The 19,001-nt window shown below is 40.9% G+C and overlaps 1 protein-coding gene across 12 annotated transcripts in view; it reads right to left on the bottom strand.

Annotated features, from left to right (window-relative positions):
- Positions 1 to 19,001, bottom strand: part of PPFIBP2 (PPFIA binding protein 2) — a 97,274-nt gene that overhangs the window by 29,784 nt on the left and 48,489 nt on the right. For 9 of the 12 annotated variants that reach the window (XM_018921988.3, XM_018921986.3, XM_050974888.1 and 6 more), the window contains 2 exons: positions 11,931 to 12,020; positions 7,952 to 8,065 (listed from right to left, as the gene is read on the bottom strand). In XM_018921988.3, the coding sequence (XP_018777533.2) occupies positions 7,952 to 8,065; positions 11,931 to 12,020 (204 nt within the window). Of the gene's footprint in view, positions 1 to 7,951; positions 8,066 to 8,125; positions 8,277 to 11,930; positions 12,021 to 19,001 lie in introns of those variants that run through there. The other 3 variants (XM_050974889.1, XM_018921997.3, XM_018921998.3) reach the window with 3 other exon arrangements.

Genomic DNA, 19,001 nt, shown 5'->3' with positions numbered 1-19,001 from the left:
AGCAGAATGATTTCCCCAGTTATTTATGTGAGCACTGACAGACTGCCATGTGTTTTATTGGCAGGCCCACATTAAACCCTCAGTTTGAACCTCAGTGTGTTTCTTAAGTGCTGCAGTTATTTTCATCTAAATGTTCTGTGTTAATCACCAAACCACCGTGTCTCACTCCTTTCAAGCAAATATGTGGCAAACTTAATCCCTGGGCTAGACATGAGATCAAAAACAATACTGAGGCTGAACAAACCCAAACCTCCATTATGGCACATTACAAATGAGCTGGCGTCTTCCTAAAACACTCAACAGCCAAAGTTATGCTTTAGGATTACCTTGTAGACCTTCTTGTCACGTGTTACCTAAGAAAGGATGTATTGCAGAATGAGCACCTTAACCCAAACTGAGTAGCAGAGGCGAGCAACACCTCTATCATTAAATAGCAACTTACACCATGTAGCTCCTGATGGCTTTTGAGGGCTGAGCAGTGTGGAGGGAACTGCAATGAAAGAAAGGTCCCACCTGGAGTCTAAAATGCAGTGTCTAAACTAAGAAACACTGTAAAGGAGAAATAACTGCTCATGGCTTTTGCTTGCCCCAAGTTTGTTTTGCAGATTGCAGAGTACACATGCTTTGGATGGAGTCATATCAGTGTGTTTGGAGAAGGGTCAACATTCACACCTTCCCTGAATGTTTCATTTTTCAGGAAAGCCAAGGCAAGAAACCACCCAAAATTTAACAGAGTATATTACATACATCAAATGCCTCTATCACCTCTGTTTTCAAAAATAAAAAAGTCCCACCAGGAGTTTAAGCCTTACTGAAAAATTCATACTTCATTTTCCAAGCGCCAAATCGATTTTTAACGAAAGAATGTAGGCTTCCAAATGGTTAAAAGATTTTTTGATAATTAACAAATCTCATTAGTTTTTTGATCATATGAATCCACTGAGGAATCACAGCAGACTGTGCTTTGAGTTACATGGCAGTGACTGAACTGAAGTTGCCACAGTTAATCTATGCTGATGTTATTGAGGGATCAGAAATCACCACATCCAGCAGCCTTTTCTCTTCCCCAGCCCTAAATTGCACAGTACATTGTAGACCATGGTTTGGAGAACCCACAAAGGTTATTTCAAAGATTACAGAGTCAAGGTTCATTTCAAAATCTGCTCTACATATAAGTAATTTTAGTCTGGTGGGGAATATTGCACAAATTAAAAATAGTGCTAAACTTGCATCTGTATTGCAACACCAATTATCTAAGCCACCCACTATTCCCAATGCCATGCCTATTCCTGCTGACATTGGCAATGATATTTGTGGATGGATGGGAAAACAAACAGAAACGTAGCCTTGTGGTTTTGGCTTTTTTTCTTTTTTTGTCTTCTCCAAATGAAATAAATCAAGCCCTAATCAGGAAAAGCTATTGCATGGACTTTTTTTAATTGAAAAGAGGCAGTCACTTAATGAAATCCCAGGAGGAGCTGTTTCTAAACAGGTGATTACAAATTACAATTATAATTATAAATAACTCCTCTGTCTTCCAGAAAAACACAAATTTGCAGGAGTTTCAGGGGCACATCCCAGTCCAGACTGGAACAGGCTCTGCACAGCTGTTAAGACAGCAGACTGCTGCAGGTCAAGACAGAGTTAAAAATGGGGGCTTTGATAGGAAATAAAGCCACTGAACATCAGAAAGAAGAGCAGGATGAGGAAACCCTTGCCCCATAGACAGACTCTATCCACTTTTGAGCTAAAATCTAGAAATTTTTTGGACACTGACATGGTGTTCCATGATATGGGAGGAATATTTCTTAATAAGGCAAGGAGCCGCAGCATCCCTCTAGGGATTTTAAACAAAAGATCTATCCTTTGAGTGCACCATCTGGCATTACTTCTTATTTTTCCTACAGACCCCTAAATTACCCTTAATTATGCAGTGGAGAGCAATCCACATTCACTCCTCTCATCCCAAGTTCAGGAGCTCCGTGGAGGCACTACCTGGTCCAAGCAAGCACAAAGGCAGCTGCTTGGGTTTGCTTTGTTTTTAATCAGCTCAAACACAATTTTACAATTTGCTCTGAAGCTGGGGAATCAGATTCTCAGCTGGAGTAAACTGGCATAAATCTCGTGACTTAAAATAGGCAAAGCAGCTAACTACCCCTAGTTTGTTTTCAATGGAGCTCCAGTGATTTAAAACAGCTGACAATTGCTCTTGCATCCAGAGGACCTAACTTGTGCTTTGAAAGCAAGTGCCGTTTAAAGTAAATGTCTCCTCTTGAAATAGGAACATCTGGAAGCAATTATTTTCATCTTCAAGCAGATGCTCACAGTGAACAGCTCATTAAGAATGTGAACCATTTTGTTACAGAGAAATTATAGTGTATTTCAGCAGTATGATGCAACTTGAATTTGGCCAGAATAAATATGCAATTGTAAGAAAAGAAAATACAAATTTATGTCATTGGTTTGAAAGCAAAAAATAAAGATAATATAAGACAGGCAAAATGGTAATTTAGGCTGCAGCAGCTTTAGGAGGATCTTAGCTGGAAAATAGAAGAGATATAGAACATATCCTAGGGAGTCTTCTTTAGAAACAAGATATTTGTGTTTAGTTTTAATTATACTATCTAAGTTTAATTTTCCTTCTTAAAGATCTTTTTCTAAACTCAACTTTTAACTTTAAAAATTGAGGAGGCATGCAGAAGTGGTGATATACATGTACCAGACGGATCAAAGAGTAGCAAACTATTTCCAAACACAACGCACTTTTAAAAACTCACACTGTATATTTTTAAAGTACTTAATCAACTTTTCCAATATTCCAAATGAAGATGTAGCCCATGCTGTATATCTCACTCTCACATTTAGTTGTCTTGGAAACACACAATTCTTACAAAACAGTTTATAAAATGTAACATGACAAAAATAGCTTGAAAAGAAGACACTGTAATTTTTTAGGCTCTCAGCTGCAAGCACAGAAAATTCCAGGATATTTTACTCTCCACAAAACAGAGGAAACAATCACGCCACGCACTGATTGAAAAAACAATAAGTAAGATTTTAGTCAAGTGAGGAGGGGAAAAAAAACCCCAAAGATTCCACTTTGCACTTGTGCACCGTACAAAAACGGTACAACATTTGAAAAATTCCTTACTTTTCACCCTTATTAAAAACCTTGAGACAGACAGACCAAGCTACCTACCTGGGAAGCAAAATGGAGCCAGAAGCGCCCCCCCAATGAGGGCTGCACTTCTCAAGAGCTGCGTGTCAGCTGTGGCAGAAATAAGATATTTGCTTAGCTGGAAGCACAGCTGAGGGCGATGTACGTGTGCAATCACTATGAAATGGTGCAAGGCAGTAGCAGGCAGGGAATTACAGCCCTCCAATTCATCATTTGCCCATTATATGGTTAAGGCAGGGAAGGGACAGAGCTTTCCGTAGCCCTGCCAACTTGACCAGCCCTTGGATCTGCCTGAGGAGCAGATTCCTGCCCGTTAACTCCAAAAGAGCAAAGTGGAGTGCTCACCTGGAGACACAAAGCTGCACAGCTTGAGAGCACACGCTGAAAACCTGAGAGCTCAACCAGAGCAGCACAGAGCACACTTCAAAATCTGAAACACTAAGCCAGGTGCTGGCAAGAAGCTCCTGCATGCTATAAACAAGTGCTGAAATTCATCTAAGATCAGATAACTCAGGCAACTGAAAGTTGAAGGAACGGTCTTTGCCAGCCAGCAAAATTGCTGAGGAGTAAACAGATACACGCCAGATTTATTCCCTGCAACCAAGGCAGGGTTCTGGCTCCCCTGAGCATGAGACAGCTGCAAAACCAGAGCAGGTACACACTGAACAGTCCTGGATTCAAGTTCCTACTCTGATACAGCTCCTCCCTGCATACTTTTAATCCAGTTTTTAAAAAGGTTCTCCACTGTCTGGCACACCTTCCTCTGGCCCTTGCACCCAGACAGAAGTGGGCCATAAACTGACATGAGAACAGAGATCCACTCCTGTTTACACCCAAACATTTCAGGTTTTATGTGTATTTTTTATAAGGCACAAAGAATCCTAAAACCAAGTCCTTTGTGCTTTTCAAAAGAATTCACTGGATTGAAGACACAGTCGTGTTCACACAACAAAACTCTCCAGTGAGAGTCCCCTAGATTGCATCAGGAATTATTTGGAAGGCAAAAGGACATGGTCAGACCACATCTAGGACTTGGTTCAGCTCAGGTACAGGAAAGACTCTGGCATCCAGACCAGAATTGTCCTTGGTTAAGCACACTGCTCTCCTTATTCCAGAGAGCTGCAATGGAAATTGCTATCTGTTAAACAAATAAAATGCAGCTCTGGAATAGCAAAGAGGCAACAAACTAGATTTACTCATGACAATTACCAAGAAATGCATGCAAAGGCACCGTGGGGGTGAAATCTGTGTGTGCAGAAGTTCAGTTTTCAGATGGACATGACACAGCTGTCAGATTCCACAGCACTGATGTGTTTACATCAGGCATGGCTGGTACTCTCTGTTATAGGGCAGTTTAGGCAACTTCATAGAGCAAAAACTACTTCTGTTTCTAACTCTACATCACGTTGATAGGAGATTCCCCCAAGGCCCTCTCTCTTCTTAAAAAAACAAAAAAAAAAAGAAAAAAGAAAAAAAATTCTTTCTTAAAATTGACTGGAAGAAGTACTTAGTAATGCCACAGTCACACACACATACACATCATTGCTCTCTCAAAGTGGCTATAACTTTACAATTTAAATACTGGAAATGGGCTGTCACAACATAAATTATTTTCCTAGGATAATTCTAGAAAGTTTTTTTTAAGTTTTACTTCTAGACATCACCATTGCAATGTGCCAAGGGGAAAGGCAGGTAGCTGTTCACATAGGCAAGCCTTTCCATATCCTTCACACATTCAGGAGCAGCAGATGCTCCACTGGAAGGTAATTCCATGAAATTAAACTTGTGCCTTGCTGCCAGCCATGTTCCAGAACATTTTCTGTTACCATTTTCTGTGAAGGATGACCTTGTTTCTTGGCCCAAACCTGAATTATACTTCAGGACCGAATTAAAGTTTTGCCATTGACTTTCATGAGTTTTGAAAAGGCCTGTTTCATTTCTTTGAAGGAAGAAAACACAGACACCTCCAATGTGGAAAAATACTTTTCTTCATTACAACCTGTGGTGGATAAAGTGTCCTTACAAAAGTAAAACATTGGGTTTGATGCCCTAAGCATCACATTATCTGTGCACACCAGGGCATCTCTGCATCTCTCACACAGGATCCTCTCCTTGCTCAAGTGCTGCTCAGCTGGATTTTCCTTGGCTCTGCTTCCATAAACAGTGAGGTCAAAGCACATCTCTCAATTGCCCTTCTGCCACACCTTGACCTTTCCTGTGAGCTGTCTGACTCAGCCATCACAAAAACAGCCCCTTCCTTCTAAAGCCCAGGTCAGTTTTCTCCCAGTCATGGAGGAGAAGGCTGCTGAGCATGACAGGCTCAAATCAGCGGCAGAAGCAACACGGTCAGGAGGAGGGAGAAGGATGAAAGGAGAATCTTTGCTCCCTTCTCCTCTGCTGCTGCTACTCCACATTCAAGATGCCTATCCCAAAATGCTGAACAGCCACTTTATGTTATTTGTATAACTTTTATTTCAGCTGTTGTTTCAGAAGTGGTTCCACGATCACTTTGTAGCAGGGTTCAAAACAACGGTGCATAAATCATAAGCCAGAAGGATTTCTTGCCAGTAACCCCACCCTGACAAGTCTCTGCTAGCACAGATTCAGCAAAAACTACTTTGCAGGGTGGCATTAGATACCCTTTCTGCTGTGGAACTTCCAGATACCATCATGAGGTTATCTTAAAGTTTGTAATTTTTTTTTATTGAAGCATTTTTTTGCACAGAATTAATTATGAATCACTCTTCTCATAGTTCGTAAAATTAAAAAGACAGGGCTTTATCTTTATTTTTCCAGTTTCAACTTCGAGGAAGCATCTGACTTAAGTTCACAAAGGAAAAAAATCAGTGGAGTTCAAATATATTGTAAATAAGGAAGCAGAACCATGAAATAAATCTGAAGTTAGACTACACCACCTCTCAAGAGGGTAACAGAAGGCATTCTGAAAAGCAGGACACCAGCAGCAGCTGCTGGCTGAGAAGATCTGAACCCAAATCTCCCCAAAACCTGACTGATTCATCTATTGAAACCCCACAGAGGATAATCTCTTCAACAAAAGATGGAATGGAGAAGTGAATGGAGAATAGAACCTTCAAAATAAAGGATATTAAATAGGATCCTCTGCTGAGACAATATATGTACAACTTCTCTGACTGCTGAGAGATCTGAGCTGGGTTTCCCAAATCCCACTGTCTACTGGGAGAAACAACAATAACAGCTGCTCAAAGTTATCCCAAAATTTAGATTTAAGGCTTATTTTAGACATATCTGGAGATTCTCTGACTTCTTTAGCTTTGGCACAGCCTTTTGCAGTTTATCACTTTAGGATCAGCTTTGTAAGCAATTTGTGCACGTGCCTAAGGCCAGACAGGCAGACACAAATATTTTCACTGAAATGGCAAGGTTCCTGCAACATTATATTCTAATTTCAGATGCCTCAGTGTTCTGGTAAATAAGGCTTTAAGTTCACTGTTCCTCAGAAGGCTATCTGGGCAAAACATTTTAAGTCAGAGAAAGAATAAGCAGTTTTAGCAGAAGTCACAGAATAATGATCTAGCTCTAGACTGGAACAGGGAGCTTCTGCACTCTGTTGGGAATGCCTTCCTGGAGCCTGAAAACAGATTTTCACAACTTAAATAATCACTATTCTTTGAGTTTCACTTCAGATCTCACTGGAAAACTACATGCACTCACAGTTTGCATTTTTAAAGCTGTCCCCTCAGAATACAACCTTGCCCAGCTGGAAGCATTTTGGACTGTGTGAGATGGAAGGTTTTTTTCAAGAACCTCTGAGAATTAGAATTTAAAATGTTTAGGATACAATTATATCTTATAGAAACTGCTGCTGTTTACATACACATGCACAAGGATCCTTATCTTCATTTAAAGCTATGATCAGTACATGAAAGGCTTGTGTATCCCACATGGGCTAAAATAGCAAATTTATAACACAAAATATTTGTCTGGGGAGAAAAACTAAGGTCATAGAGAACAGTATCTATCCTAAAAATTTCTAGCATAGATTTTTGAGGTTTATTTACAGTTTCAAATTTATTTTTGGTATCTATGTACTGCATTAGCAAATTGCAGATAATTTGCATCTGTAACAACAGAAAATTGTACAGGGAAAGAACTTCGGCACCAACAGATCTGCAAGTTCTGTGAGGTATTTAATTTATCATTTGCTCTGCTCCCTCAACACAGAACATTAAAGAGCAAAAATTAAATCACATAGCCTGAAACTGTTAATTCAAATAAAGAAAAAATGTCTTTATATACTGATTTTCTCATCTCAAAGTAAGGGGAAAGTTCCAAAGTTAAGCAAAAATGGTTATAGAACAGAACTTGATACAGTAATTCATTCCAAATTGCTGCTTGTTCAACTTCAAAGCCATAGGAAAACAGAAGGCATTTAAATAAAACCCCTTAATTCTATAACTCCTACATGTATAAGATACATTTAACCTGTCTAACCAGTTACTCAGCCATGTCCAAATAAGCACAGTTCAAATAAGGCACAATAGTTTCATTTTACATGCTGCCACGTACAGGATTATGCAACCAGCCAGTAAAACTTTTCTGCAACAGGAAAACAAAGAAACATTTATTGGGGGGGGGGGGGGGGGGAAGTGCAAAGCAGGAGGAGAACAATAAAAGAAGCGGGTTTTTTTCTTCCCTGTTTTATCCTGTTGCCAAAGGCAGTCACACATGCAGACAAGCTGACCATGTGTGCTCACCCCACCTCTGGAGAAGGTCTGCAATCCAGATTTTTACCTGTTGGAGCATTTCTTCTGTAGCATTCAGCTTCAACTGATGCCCCTCAAGACAGATTTCTAAGTCCCGGATTTTCTCTCCTTGAGCTTCCACCTGGTCTGTGAGAACACTCACCTGTAATTTGAGAGGAGAAGCACAGTGCTACTGAACTGACTGTAAATAAGTTTCAATTACCTTATGCATATAACATCCAAATGCACGTTTTGACAAGAAGTTCCCTTTTAAAGCCCTCAATGCTTTAATATTCTTGTGCACTGCAGCAACCTGCTCTACCAAGAGAGAAGTTTTGCAGCCTTACCTCTATTTCACTCCAACCCCGCCCTCTCATCTCCCCTCCCCTGCAACTGTTTTGTCTTGATATAAAAAAGAAAGGGCATTTCAAGGAGAGGTGGAATGCTACCTATAGGTAGCCTGGGTCCCTTCATGCAAAGGTCTGGAAAATCGGAAAGGAGCAAACAAGAATGGAGGATACTGGAAATGTTTCATGTGGTTTTGGAGCGTGCGTCGCCATTTCGGCTTCTGCTGGCATTTCACTCCCTAAAACAGACAAGTGGGAAAACTGTTCATTCCCAACCCAACCAATTACTTTACTTCTTACAAGAACAAAACTTTATTGATAGACTACCTATCAATAAAGAGTTCTGAAGCTAAAAAGAATGCAATGAGTGAAAGGCAAGTTTTAGCTGTGGCAAAGTTCTATTCCAACAAAGAATGCCAGGCTTTGGCAAGCCAAAACATGAAAGCAAAAGCAGGGAGATAGAGACAATGAACCCCAGGAGAAGAAACAATAAGCAATCCTGGTAAAGAACTGTGGGAATGGTGGTAGAGAGGAGTGAGTGTGCTGTAAAAAAAGCCCAGTTGCTGAACCCAAATCTTGCAAAGCAGAAAAAACTGCACCCAGGCTAATGTTAGAAAGATATGGAAAAAACCCCAGTGATAATTCTTATGTTAAGGAGACTATACACTCTGTATATTCATTGTGACTATTTATTTATAAAAAAAGCCTTGATTATTGTAGAAAAATATTATCTAAAACAAAGGAGCCTAATGTGTTTAAACTTCATTTTGAAGAAAATGCGTTAACAAAAACTTATATCTGCTCTCACATCTGACCCTGCAACACCTTTATTAATACAACAAAATAAAAATGTACAGTATGTGGAAGTGAAACTTTTAAGATATATCCACTAGACAGCATGCCTAAAACCCAATGAACAACTGAGTTCACTTCAGGGAAGCTGCAAAGGGAGATGTCTTTCTTTCTTTTACCTGCTGACACAATGCCAAGCATGCCTGGGAAAAATCACAGAAAAAAGAAAGAAAAGGAAAAGACTATTTTTTTCCCATTGAAGTAGTTGTCTGTAGCTTAGAGTACAGCTGAACTCAGGATGAGAGGTGTTGGGAAGGAGTGGGTGGAGGCAGATGGAAGGGGGACACATCCAAGCTGGGGCAGGAGAACTCCCTGCAAGGAAATCTGTTGCTTGCCTGCTTTGTTTTGTTCCCATTAAATGAGGGATGATACACAAAAATCCCCATGTGAGGTCAGAAGGCATGAAGAGAAACTGAATTCTCTGCTTCAGTGTGATGCTAGTTCCATAGAAAGAAAACCAGCTTTATTTAGAGCTTCAGGTTAGGTTTAAATACCATTGCAACATGGAAAGAAAACTCTGGATGTTAAATGTGACCGGCAAAGGAATTTAGTGAAAGCTTAGCAGCTTTGGAAGCATGTGTTGGTTGTTCCAGCAGCTGGCCTGAGAGGAACATCAGCCACTTGGAGCTCATATTTTCCCCTCTCTCCAGGATCACATCTGTCAGGCTCTTCAAGAAACCTGTAGGCTGCACCCAGAACAAAATCCCAGTTTATGCTAAACTGACAATTCCATCTTGCCTTAGGAGTGCAACACCTGCAAGACAGCCTGCAGGTAATATATTTTCTGTGGAAGTGAGGGGCATTGAGCACTTAGCAAAAAATGGAGCGCTAGAACGGTTTAAAAGTCTGAGGCCAGGCTGGAGGGCTCCCAGCCTCTTATTCCCTCCAGATCACAGCTATGGGCCAGTCCCTGGTGCAATTCAGCACAAGCCACAGAACAGAGGTGCTCTGTTCCCTTTCCCTTCTCATCCTTCCTGCCAAAGGTCAAGCCCAACATCCAGGTTTGCACCAGCAGAGTCCTTCAGGCCATGGAACCTCAGCTTGGGGCTTGCCTGTGCTCCTCATATTTGACTGCCTGGACAGAAGACCTGGTGTAAACCAGGTCCTAAACCCAGCTTGACCATGGCAGCTTTGTTGTTGTTGATGCTCACCTTCCAGACTGAGATTTTAGTCTATCTTATTTGCCTGGGGTTGTTGCAGTTCCACAGCAACACTACACAGTGGGAAAGGAAAATGCATAAATATTGACTAAACCTTGGGGTTTGATGGAGGGTGGAAATGATGGGAGTAAAATGCAAGAGAGACATTTTCTAGTTCTGATTTTACTCTATTCCTTCTGAGAAAAACTCTAGGCAGTTCCCAAAACGTGTCATAAACCCCTGTGTTTTGTGCATTTGGCTGGCTACTTCCCTGGGTACCTGTCTGTGTGGATGAAGAAATAGGTCCTGCAAATCTGCAGGACAAAGAGAAGAGAAGCACATCCTGAGCAGCAGCCTGAGACAGTCTGCAGGGACCTATCAGCACTGGGCCTGTCAGATCCACAAAAGCTGATGCACAGATCACAGGACTGCACAGAAAGGTAGGGAACAAAGGAGACCCTCAGAGGTGCACCAGTCCCACCCTCAGCTCTGGATGGAACACATGGATTTGGCCCCTCATTGCCTCTCCACTCATGAGCTGCTCCTGCATTCAACACACAAATGTGCAGTGCGAGAAGCTGCTTGCATTTACTAATGGAATCAAGTTTTTAGTGGTAACAGCCACTTTATTAATAAAAGGTGTTCTTATAAATATCAGTTGTAAAGGGAATTTGTAGCATACACTGAAATTCCAACCAGAAGATTGTTTTTCAGTCAGTTTTTTTCCTAAATTTCGTAATAGCAATTTAGCTTAGCAGTAATGGAGAAAAAAATCCAACCAAGCCAAAGCTTGTGTCTCAAAACATTTATTCTTTATTTAACAACAGCAGTGAGGCTTCTGCTCAGTAAATGAACACAACTGTGAGCAGAACATACAGGACAAGACATGTTTACAGAAACTTGTGACTGAAAGCAGGGAGAACACCTACCCAACACACTTCAACTTTGATATAAATAGATGTGCTTATAATATGCATTTGAAAGCTTGAAGGGAAAGGATATGCAAAGACCATTTAAATTATCTGCAGCTTCAGGTTTTTAAAAAGCATGGAATGTACAGTTTAGTACCAGCAAAAATACACAGAAAAATAATTTTTTTTTTTGAAGTTGTGCATGTGTTTTCTCCAGGAGGAGAACTTACATGGGACATGGGATCTTTTTGAAAAAAGGTTTGGTAAACTGAGAAACAGGAACCTGGAAGAGCTTAGGCATGCATTTTACTGTCAGATTTTCTCTATCCCTGTTTATCTCTGCCTTAAGCTTTTAGAAGATGTAAACAATTTTGGTACAGCATATAAACAGGAAAAATACCAGTTCCATCTACCTACCTTTTAGTGATCTTCTGGTTCATTAAGAAAATGGTGGCATACAGAACCTAGAAAATTGGCACAACCTAGCAAACCTAGAATGAGAACCACCATCCCAGCAGTAGCCTGGGACAGAATTATTTTTAATCCCTTTGCCACTCCCTCCACACTTTTACTGCTGTTACACCCCTCTCCTCTACCAAGTTACCCCACCACAGAATCATTTAGAGGGATGATACAGATTACAAATTAATTCCTGGTTAAATATCAGCTACGTTTGGCGAGCTGCTAACATTTGTTTAACAGAAAATACTCTGCCACTTCAGCTTTTAGGCACTGGATATCAACTGTGCGGACAAAATTCGTCTCTCTTTTGGACATACCTGCAGGATGAGGGACTCTTTATCACCTTCTAATCGTGCCAACCTTTCTTGATAAGTTTCATTATTGGATGAATGATGGTTCACCTGTGACTGGGAGGGGAAAAAAAAAGTGCTGTGAGAATTTTTACAGTTACCATTTCAAGCAACAGTTAATAAAAGTTTTGTATATTAAGCAGTTCTTACAAGACAAAAAATATGAAAAAATGTGTGTCTAGACTAGAACTGTTTATTTCATATGTATTAACCCTGTAATTACTGTACATTTTCAAAAATGTATTTTAAGAATGTACCTTTTTTAAGCTGTATTCTGAATATTCTCTCATTTCCAGCATTCAAGAGTGGTAAATGAATAGACTGATATTTTCTAGAAAATTATCATTTCAATGGAAAATACCATCTTACAAAAACAAAACTCTTTTAATTTGAAATATCTATTCTCCACAGTAATGAATCTCGTACTTACTTTCAAGTGGTAAAAATTGCTATAGGTGTTTTATTCCTAGAAATTACTGAAAGAAAATTAGACGTTTTTTGTTAGCAACTAAAAATTTATTTAAATGATCAAATTCTTATCAGGAACTACTCTAGCTACCCAATTACTTGGGGACTTCTAAAAGACTCGAGGAACCAAACCTTTTAAAATATGGCCTGTCGTTAGCTATTATGCCCCATTTGTTGTGAATTTTAGCACTTCACATAGAAACACCACCATTAAAAAAATCTGTGGATTTCTTTAAGTTTTGAAGAGTCTCCTCGGTTCATCCTGCACACTGAAACATTGTGGGAAAGGAGCTGCTTGCTCAGATCATCAAAAGTAACCTGAGCCCCCAGAGGTTGATTTCCTAGCTCCACTGCAGGCACTGCATTTCTGCCAGGGAACACAACACTCAGCCTGGATTTTCAGCTCACACAGGAATCCAAGGAGCTCCCTTCCACTGCAGCTGACTGCTCATTTATAGTTACTTGCACAATGGAACCAACAGAATTATAATCCTCCTCCACAACTGCCCTTTCTTTTTCAACTGAACATTTGTGAACAGATTTTTTTTTTTAAAAACTAAATATATTTATAGTTTCTTAATCTATACTGAGGCCAACAGGCCTAAACCTAAAACAAATACTGAAATAAACATGGTGCTATTTAATCTGAGTTAACTCAAATCAAGGAACCAAATTTTTATCCAATCAAAAGACACTTTTCAAGCCATAAAGCGCTGAACTGGATAAAGTGTGGCACTAGACACAAGTGTGGACTTCTGTAAGCTGAGAGAAATCAAACACCTTTGTCTCTCATCATTTTGAAAGAAATTGAGGGAATCACAAAGGCAACAAAAAACAGGGGCTCAGAGGTGTCTGAAGAGATCTTCTGGTTCACTATTCTGTCCTAGGGCCAATGAATATTTGCAATATTCTTGTTTTGTCTTCTTCTAAAGACCCCCAGAGATGGAACTCACAGCTTCTCCATCTACTTCTTCCCTACCCATCATGAGAGCATTTTTCTTCATGCCTAATCTGAATCATCTCTTCAACTTCATGGCTATCATACCACCATAAATTTAAAAATAGGTCCTTCCATTCACTTCAGAGATTTTTTACATATTTGAAGATTATCTCTACATCTTTAATTAGCAGGTCCCTCTTCATGCTGTGAAAGAAAATACAAGTTTTTCTGTCATTTCCTCAGAGATTAGTTTTTCAAGATTTGTTTTGTTGCTTTCATTTTGGTTCCTCTTCACCAACTATTTCCCAACTTCTTCTGAAATTAAAGGCTTAAGGGGAGACACAGGACTCCAGCTGAAACTGGCTTGAGTGGTAAAACCTTTTCACAGACTCCTGGGCCGTATTTATTTCCATATTAAACATATAGTAAAATTCATGTATTTTCAGCCAAGGGCCTATAACTTCCAGATCCTTTTAAAATGCTTTTATTTAGCTGCCAGCCCGTTCTTCATTCTGCTTTTACTCTTTGTTTCCGTTTAAATGTATAACTTCGAGCAAGTCAGCGCTGACTTGCATTCTATTATTTATACTCTTTTCCTATGCATCTGGCTCTTATGTTTCAACCATGTCCTTTAGCATAGCTGCAAGGCCCTTAACTAGAATGACCTCTAAATTCAATAATCTTGGTCTTTTGTGCCTGTATAAGGGGCCAACAGGGACACTGAAAACAGAATGTGCCGGTGCTCACTCCACACCTCACTTACCAGCACTCATCATCAAAAGATGAATGTGTTAACTCTACTCAAAATATTCTTTTGTCACAAGTTTTTGACCAGCTCATAGTAAGTACAGCTAGGGTTCAAGACCTCAAAGAAATGGCTCTAAATATGCAGGTGTGAGGTCAGCCAGAAAGGCCTCAGATAAGCACAGGAAGGTACAGTAGACAGAAAAATGACCTGCTAAATAAATGTGTCTGATTGATGCACAGCAGTTGCTTGAGCCTCAGTAATTCTTTGTGGTGTGCATAAAGACAAGATAAAACAGTGTAACATGAGCCAAGGCCATCTGTGGATGGTTGGAGAGCATTCTGCAGTTGTAAGAGTCAGGACTGAAAGGAAACTGAGCAACATGTCACATGTATCAGCAGCAGTTGAATACAGAACTGAATACACAAAAGACACGAGACCACAACTTGCTCTAAGAACTCCCAAACAATAAATAAACACTGGTCATTAAGTAGTTACTTAAGTTTAAAAGGCTGAATTTGCAGGATTTCCTATGAAATTGTTACTTCAGAAGGTGCAGCATTAAAGACCATAAAATTGTTACCTGGGCTAGACAAATTATAAGCCAAATATGTTAACTACGCCTCTTCCAATGAAAGAATGAGAGAGATTGCACAAAACATGTTAAAAAGTTTATGATAACAAAGTAGAAGGAGAGATATGCTAAGGCAAGGTAGCTAAAGATATGCTGATGGCAGTACCACTGCCTGCAGATAAAAAAACAACTGCATGCCATAAATATTTTGCCTACAGGAATCATAGAATTCTTAAGACTGAAAAAGAGTTCTAAGATTATTGAGTCCAAGCAGCACCACCACCATTTTCACCATAAAACCATGTCCTCAAGTACCACATCTACACATTTTTTTAACTCTTCCAGGAATGGTGTCTCCACCATGTCCCTGGGCAGTCTGTTCCCATGTTTTACAACCCTTTTCGTGATTAAATTTTTCCTAGCATCCAGTCTGAACCTCTCGTGGCACAACTTCAGCCATTTCTCTCATCCTGTCACCGGTTGCCTGGGAGGAGAGGCTGATCCCCACCTGGCTCCACCCTCCTGTCAGGCCATTCTAGAGAGTGATAAGGTCACTCCTGAGCCTCCTTTTCTCCAGGCTGAGCACCCCCAGCTCCCTCAATGCTTCTCACAGGACTTTTTAACCTCCAGACCCTCCCATCTCCTCTGCCCTTCTCTGGATCCATTCCAGCCCCTCAATGTCCTTCTGGAACTGAGGGGCCCAGAACTGGACACAGCACTCGAGGCGTGTCCTCGCCAGTGCCCAGCACAGGGGGACAGCCACTGCCCTGCTCCTGCTGGGGACAATATTTCTGTGCAGCCCAGGTGCCACTGGCCCTCTTGGCCCCCTGGGCACTGCTGGCTCATGTTCAGTCACTCTCAACCAGTACCCCCAGGTCCTTTTCTCTGGCCACTGTCCAGCCATTATGTCCCCAGACTGTAGAGCTCCACAGGGTTGTTGCAACCCAAGGACAGCATCCAGAACCTGGCCTTGTTGAATCTCACACCATTGGCCTCTCCAACCTGTCCAGATCCCTCTGCAGGGCCTTCCTGCCCTCCAGCAGACCAACTCTCCCACCCAGCTTGGAGTTATCTTTGCTCTTACTGTGTGTGCACTCCATCCCCTTATCTAGGTCATCAATAAAGGCACCAAACAGGGCTGGGTCCGACACTGATCCCTGTGGAACACCCCTGGTGACAGTCCCCAGCTGGATGTGGCACTATCCACCACCACTCCATGCCAGGACCTCCAAACAGGTTTTACCCACTGAGTGACCTGTCCAAGCCATGAAAAGCCAGGAGATGCAAAGAATTTCTTAGAGCACCTGTATTACAGTCTCCTTAGCAATTTTGGATATAGTTTACTGCCCATCAGATGCCAAGAGATATTAACCTAAAAAGTTTCCTGGAACAATTCCAAATCAGCAGTAACTCCCAGTTCTAGAGAAAGAAAAGAAACCTTTCCTCCTTTTTTTTTTTTTCCCCCATCACCTGCTTTAGCTTCTTTGGTTTTATTTTCCAAATCTCATTTTGGACTATGCTCAATGATTTAATATGAAATTAATATTGGAAAGTTGCTGAGAAGGCCTAAGTATCACTTACATGATCCAGTCATTACCGAGTCCTCTTCCAAGAAAAGGACTTGAATTTTCCTTCTCATGTGACACAAAAAAATTCAGACTTTGGAGAACAATTCAATAGCTTTGATTTAAAATGAGGATAATCAGCAAAATTTTAAAGGATCTGGCAAGAAATGTTGGTCAGTTGATGTTCTCCTTAGGTGTGCCTTTTCAGCACCAAGAATCTCCAATACAGCTAATTTTAACCCTGACCCCTCCAACTTCTGAAGCTGGACAGCAGGCTGTGACTCAGAGATTTGTCACAAACACCACAGATCTCACCCTGGGCTGTGGAGTGGGGAGGAGCTGGGAAAAGAAACCTGGCAGTCACTCAAAGTGGTGATTTGTGAGCTTTTTCAACAAGTCACCCGCCTCTGTGAGGAGACAGATTATGTCATAACCCTCCTCTCTTCCTTGGCCACATGAATCACCTTCAGCTCCACTGATACTTGCACAGGATGCCTGTGGTAATGATAATACTTGTTTTAATGGGGTAGATTAGGGTGCTGCTTTTTGTTGTAGTTTAGAAGCTGAAAACAAGGAGGATGGCCAGCAGAGTCCAGGCAGTCAGCTATACCACAAAGCCCCAGCAGCACCCAGACCTCAGCACTGCATTCCAGCAGAAGAAAAGGCACACTGCATTCTCTCCCCAGCCTATTTGGAGTTGACAATATTTACAAGTGTATGGTCTTTCCACCTCGGTAGCACTGTTTTTGGTCACTAGAATTATGGTCTGAGTCACAAGGTGTTGTATTATGATGAGTGAGCAGCTTACATAGTAAACATTTTTATTTGCATCTGACTGTCAAAGCAAAAATTTAATCTCTTGGCACCTTAGTGCTCCCTCAGATACACACCCATCCCAATGTATGTGCATTCCCTCAGCTACCTCAGAGGAGAGGGGAGGAGAGAGCTGGAAACACAATTTCTGGATCTATAATTCTTTCCTTTCATCTGAAGGCAATTAGTAAATCAACAGCAGAATTTTTATTTGCCATTGTTACTGGTTGCTTAAATGCAAGTAGCAGTCACTTGAAAAAAGCTGACAGTGCATAGTCTGATACTAAGCAAAGACAGAGCTAGGTAAATTTTGGTAGTCCTTAAACCAAATGAATTTTTAAACAACTATTTTTATTTTAACTGGATAATTTTTCTAAAAACTAGTACTTATTTTTTTTCTTCCAGAGAGTTACATGTCTTAAAAGAAGACATGTAACTTCCTTACAGAACCCACAAGATCTACCTTCAATATCTTGCATTTAATGGGTTTGATCACCCCACCTCTTGCTGGTACAGCTTAAGTATCTCATCCAGAAAAAAAGAAAGGCATAAAACCAATGTACACCAATTTCAGGCCAGCCATCAGATCTGTGCCACACAGTTTGCAGTGAATATTAGCATTTATGTTAATAATTTTGGGCTATAAATACATGTCTGCTTACCAAAATATAGGTTGTACAGTTTATATCTGGAATGGTATCTTCTAATTTAGGGTGGGGGGAGAGATAAGAATAAAGCAGCAGAATGACACAAAATTGTATGTGAAACCTCTAACCCAAGTCCCTTGGGAGAACAAGAATATTTGTTAAAAACGAGACACTTCCAGGTAGTGAGGGGTATCTCAAGTCCCTTATTTTGGAAGTGAAACTTTTAGCAGATCCACACTCAGGCCCTGTGGAAGAGCCCAGTATTAATTACCTGCAAAACACTTCCCCCAGACTGCCCAGCACTGCTTTATGCCTGTGCTGCTGGCCGAGCTGGGAATTTAAAAGCACAATGTTTATACACAAGGAACTTCCCCTGCCCTCCCTCCTGGGCTCTGTCCACATGCTCTCAGGTCTTCCTGCCCCCACTCTGTCCATCTCTCTGGCCACTCTTGGCCCAGCATTTCCACAGGTCATGTGGACACCAATAAAGTCCAGTGGAAAGAACTGGAGTGTGGTGACACATTATTTCAGTTTGATCTAAATAATATTTTTTCCCTGGCAGCTGTTGCAAGATGCCACTGTACACATTATGTTGTAAGAATTCTGCTTAAAACCAGACCCTTCATTATAAGCATCTGAAAATAGCAGTTGTATCTGTTTTGCCTGCCTGGATCTCGTGATTTTTGTTTTTGTTTGCTGCCCTAACCCAGTCCAAGCCACAGATACCACACAAATCCAGCCTAGCCAACCCCTGCAACATCAAAACCCATCTAGGTCTCTGAAGTGATTTCTGCTAATGATGAAATTTGAGCCAGCTCTAGCATACTTCACCAAGGCTTTATGGAAGTCTGTTGCAGTTATTCTCTGTTAAATGCCACATGTGGCTCTGAAAGCAACTCAGAAGTTTATTATCAGCCAAAGAGCAACAGTTTATGATTGCAGGAACTGAAATCTTTATGTGCTGTAACAGTCAGTGCCAGACCCTGTGAGGCATTGGGATTCTTGGATGGGGGGACTGATCAAGCAGCTTTGATTGTTTCAACTTTTTTGGTTTCTAAATCACTTGTCAAAGGAATTTGGGAGCAGACTGCTTAAAGTTCTCCTGGGAACAATGCAAGATCACTCTCAGTCCTCCTCCCTTCTGCCCCATGTGCTCACCCCTTTAAAGAGCCTGCAAGGAAAAGCATCAGTATTGATATTCTCCTTTATGTATTCCCTCTGACATAAAGGGAATTACATGCAGCAATAGCAGGAGCTTTATTAATTCCTGTAAAACCTCGTGCTCC

Source organism: Serinus canaria, chromosome 5 (genome assembly GCF_022539315.1).
Source record: "Serinus canaria isolate serCan28SL12 chromosome 5, serCan2020, whole genome shotgun sequence".
Classification (NCBI taxonomy): domain Eukaryota; kingdom Metazoa; phylum Chordata; class Aves; order Passeriformes; family Fringillidae; genus Serinus; species Serinus canaria.
This window is presented reverse-complemented; position numbering and strand designations above follow the sequence as displayed.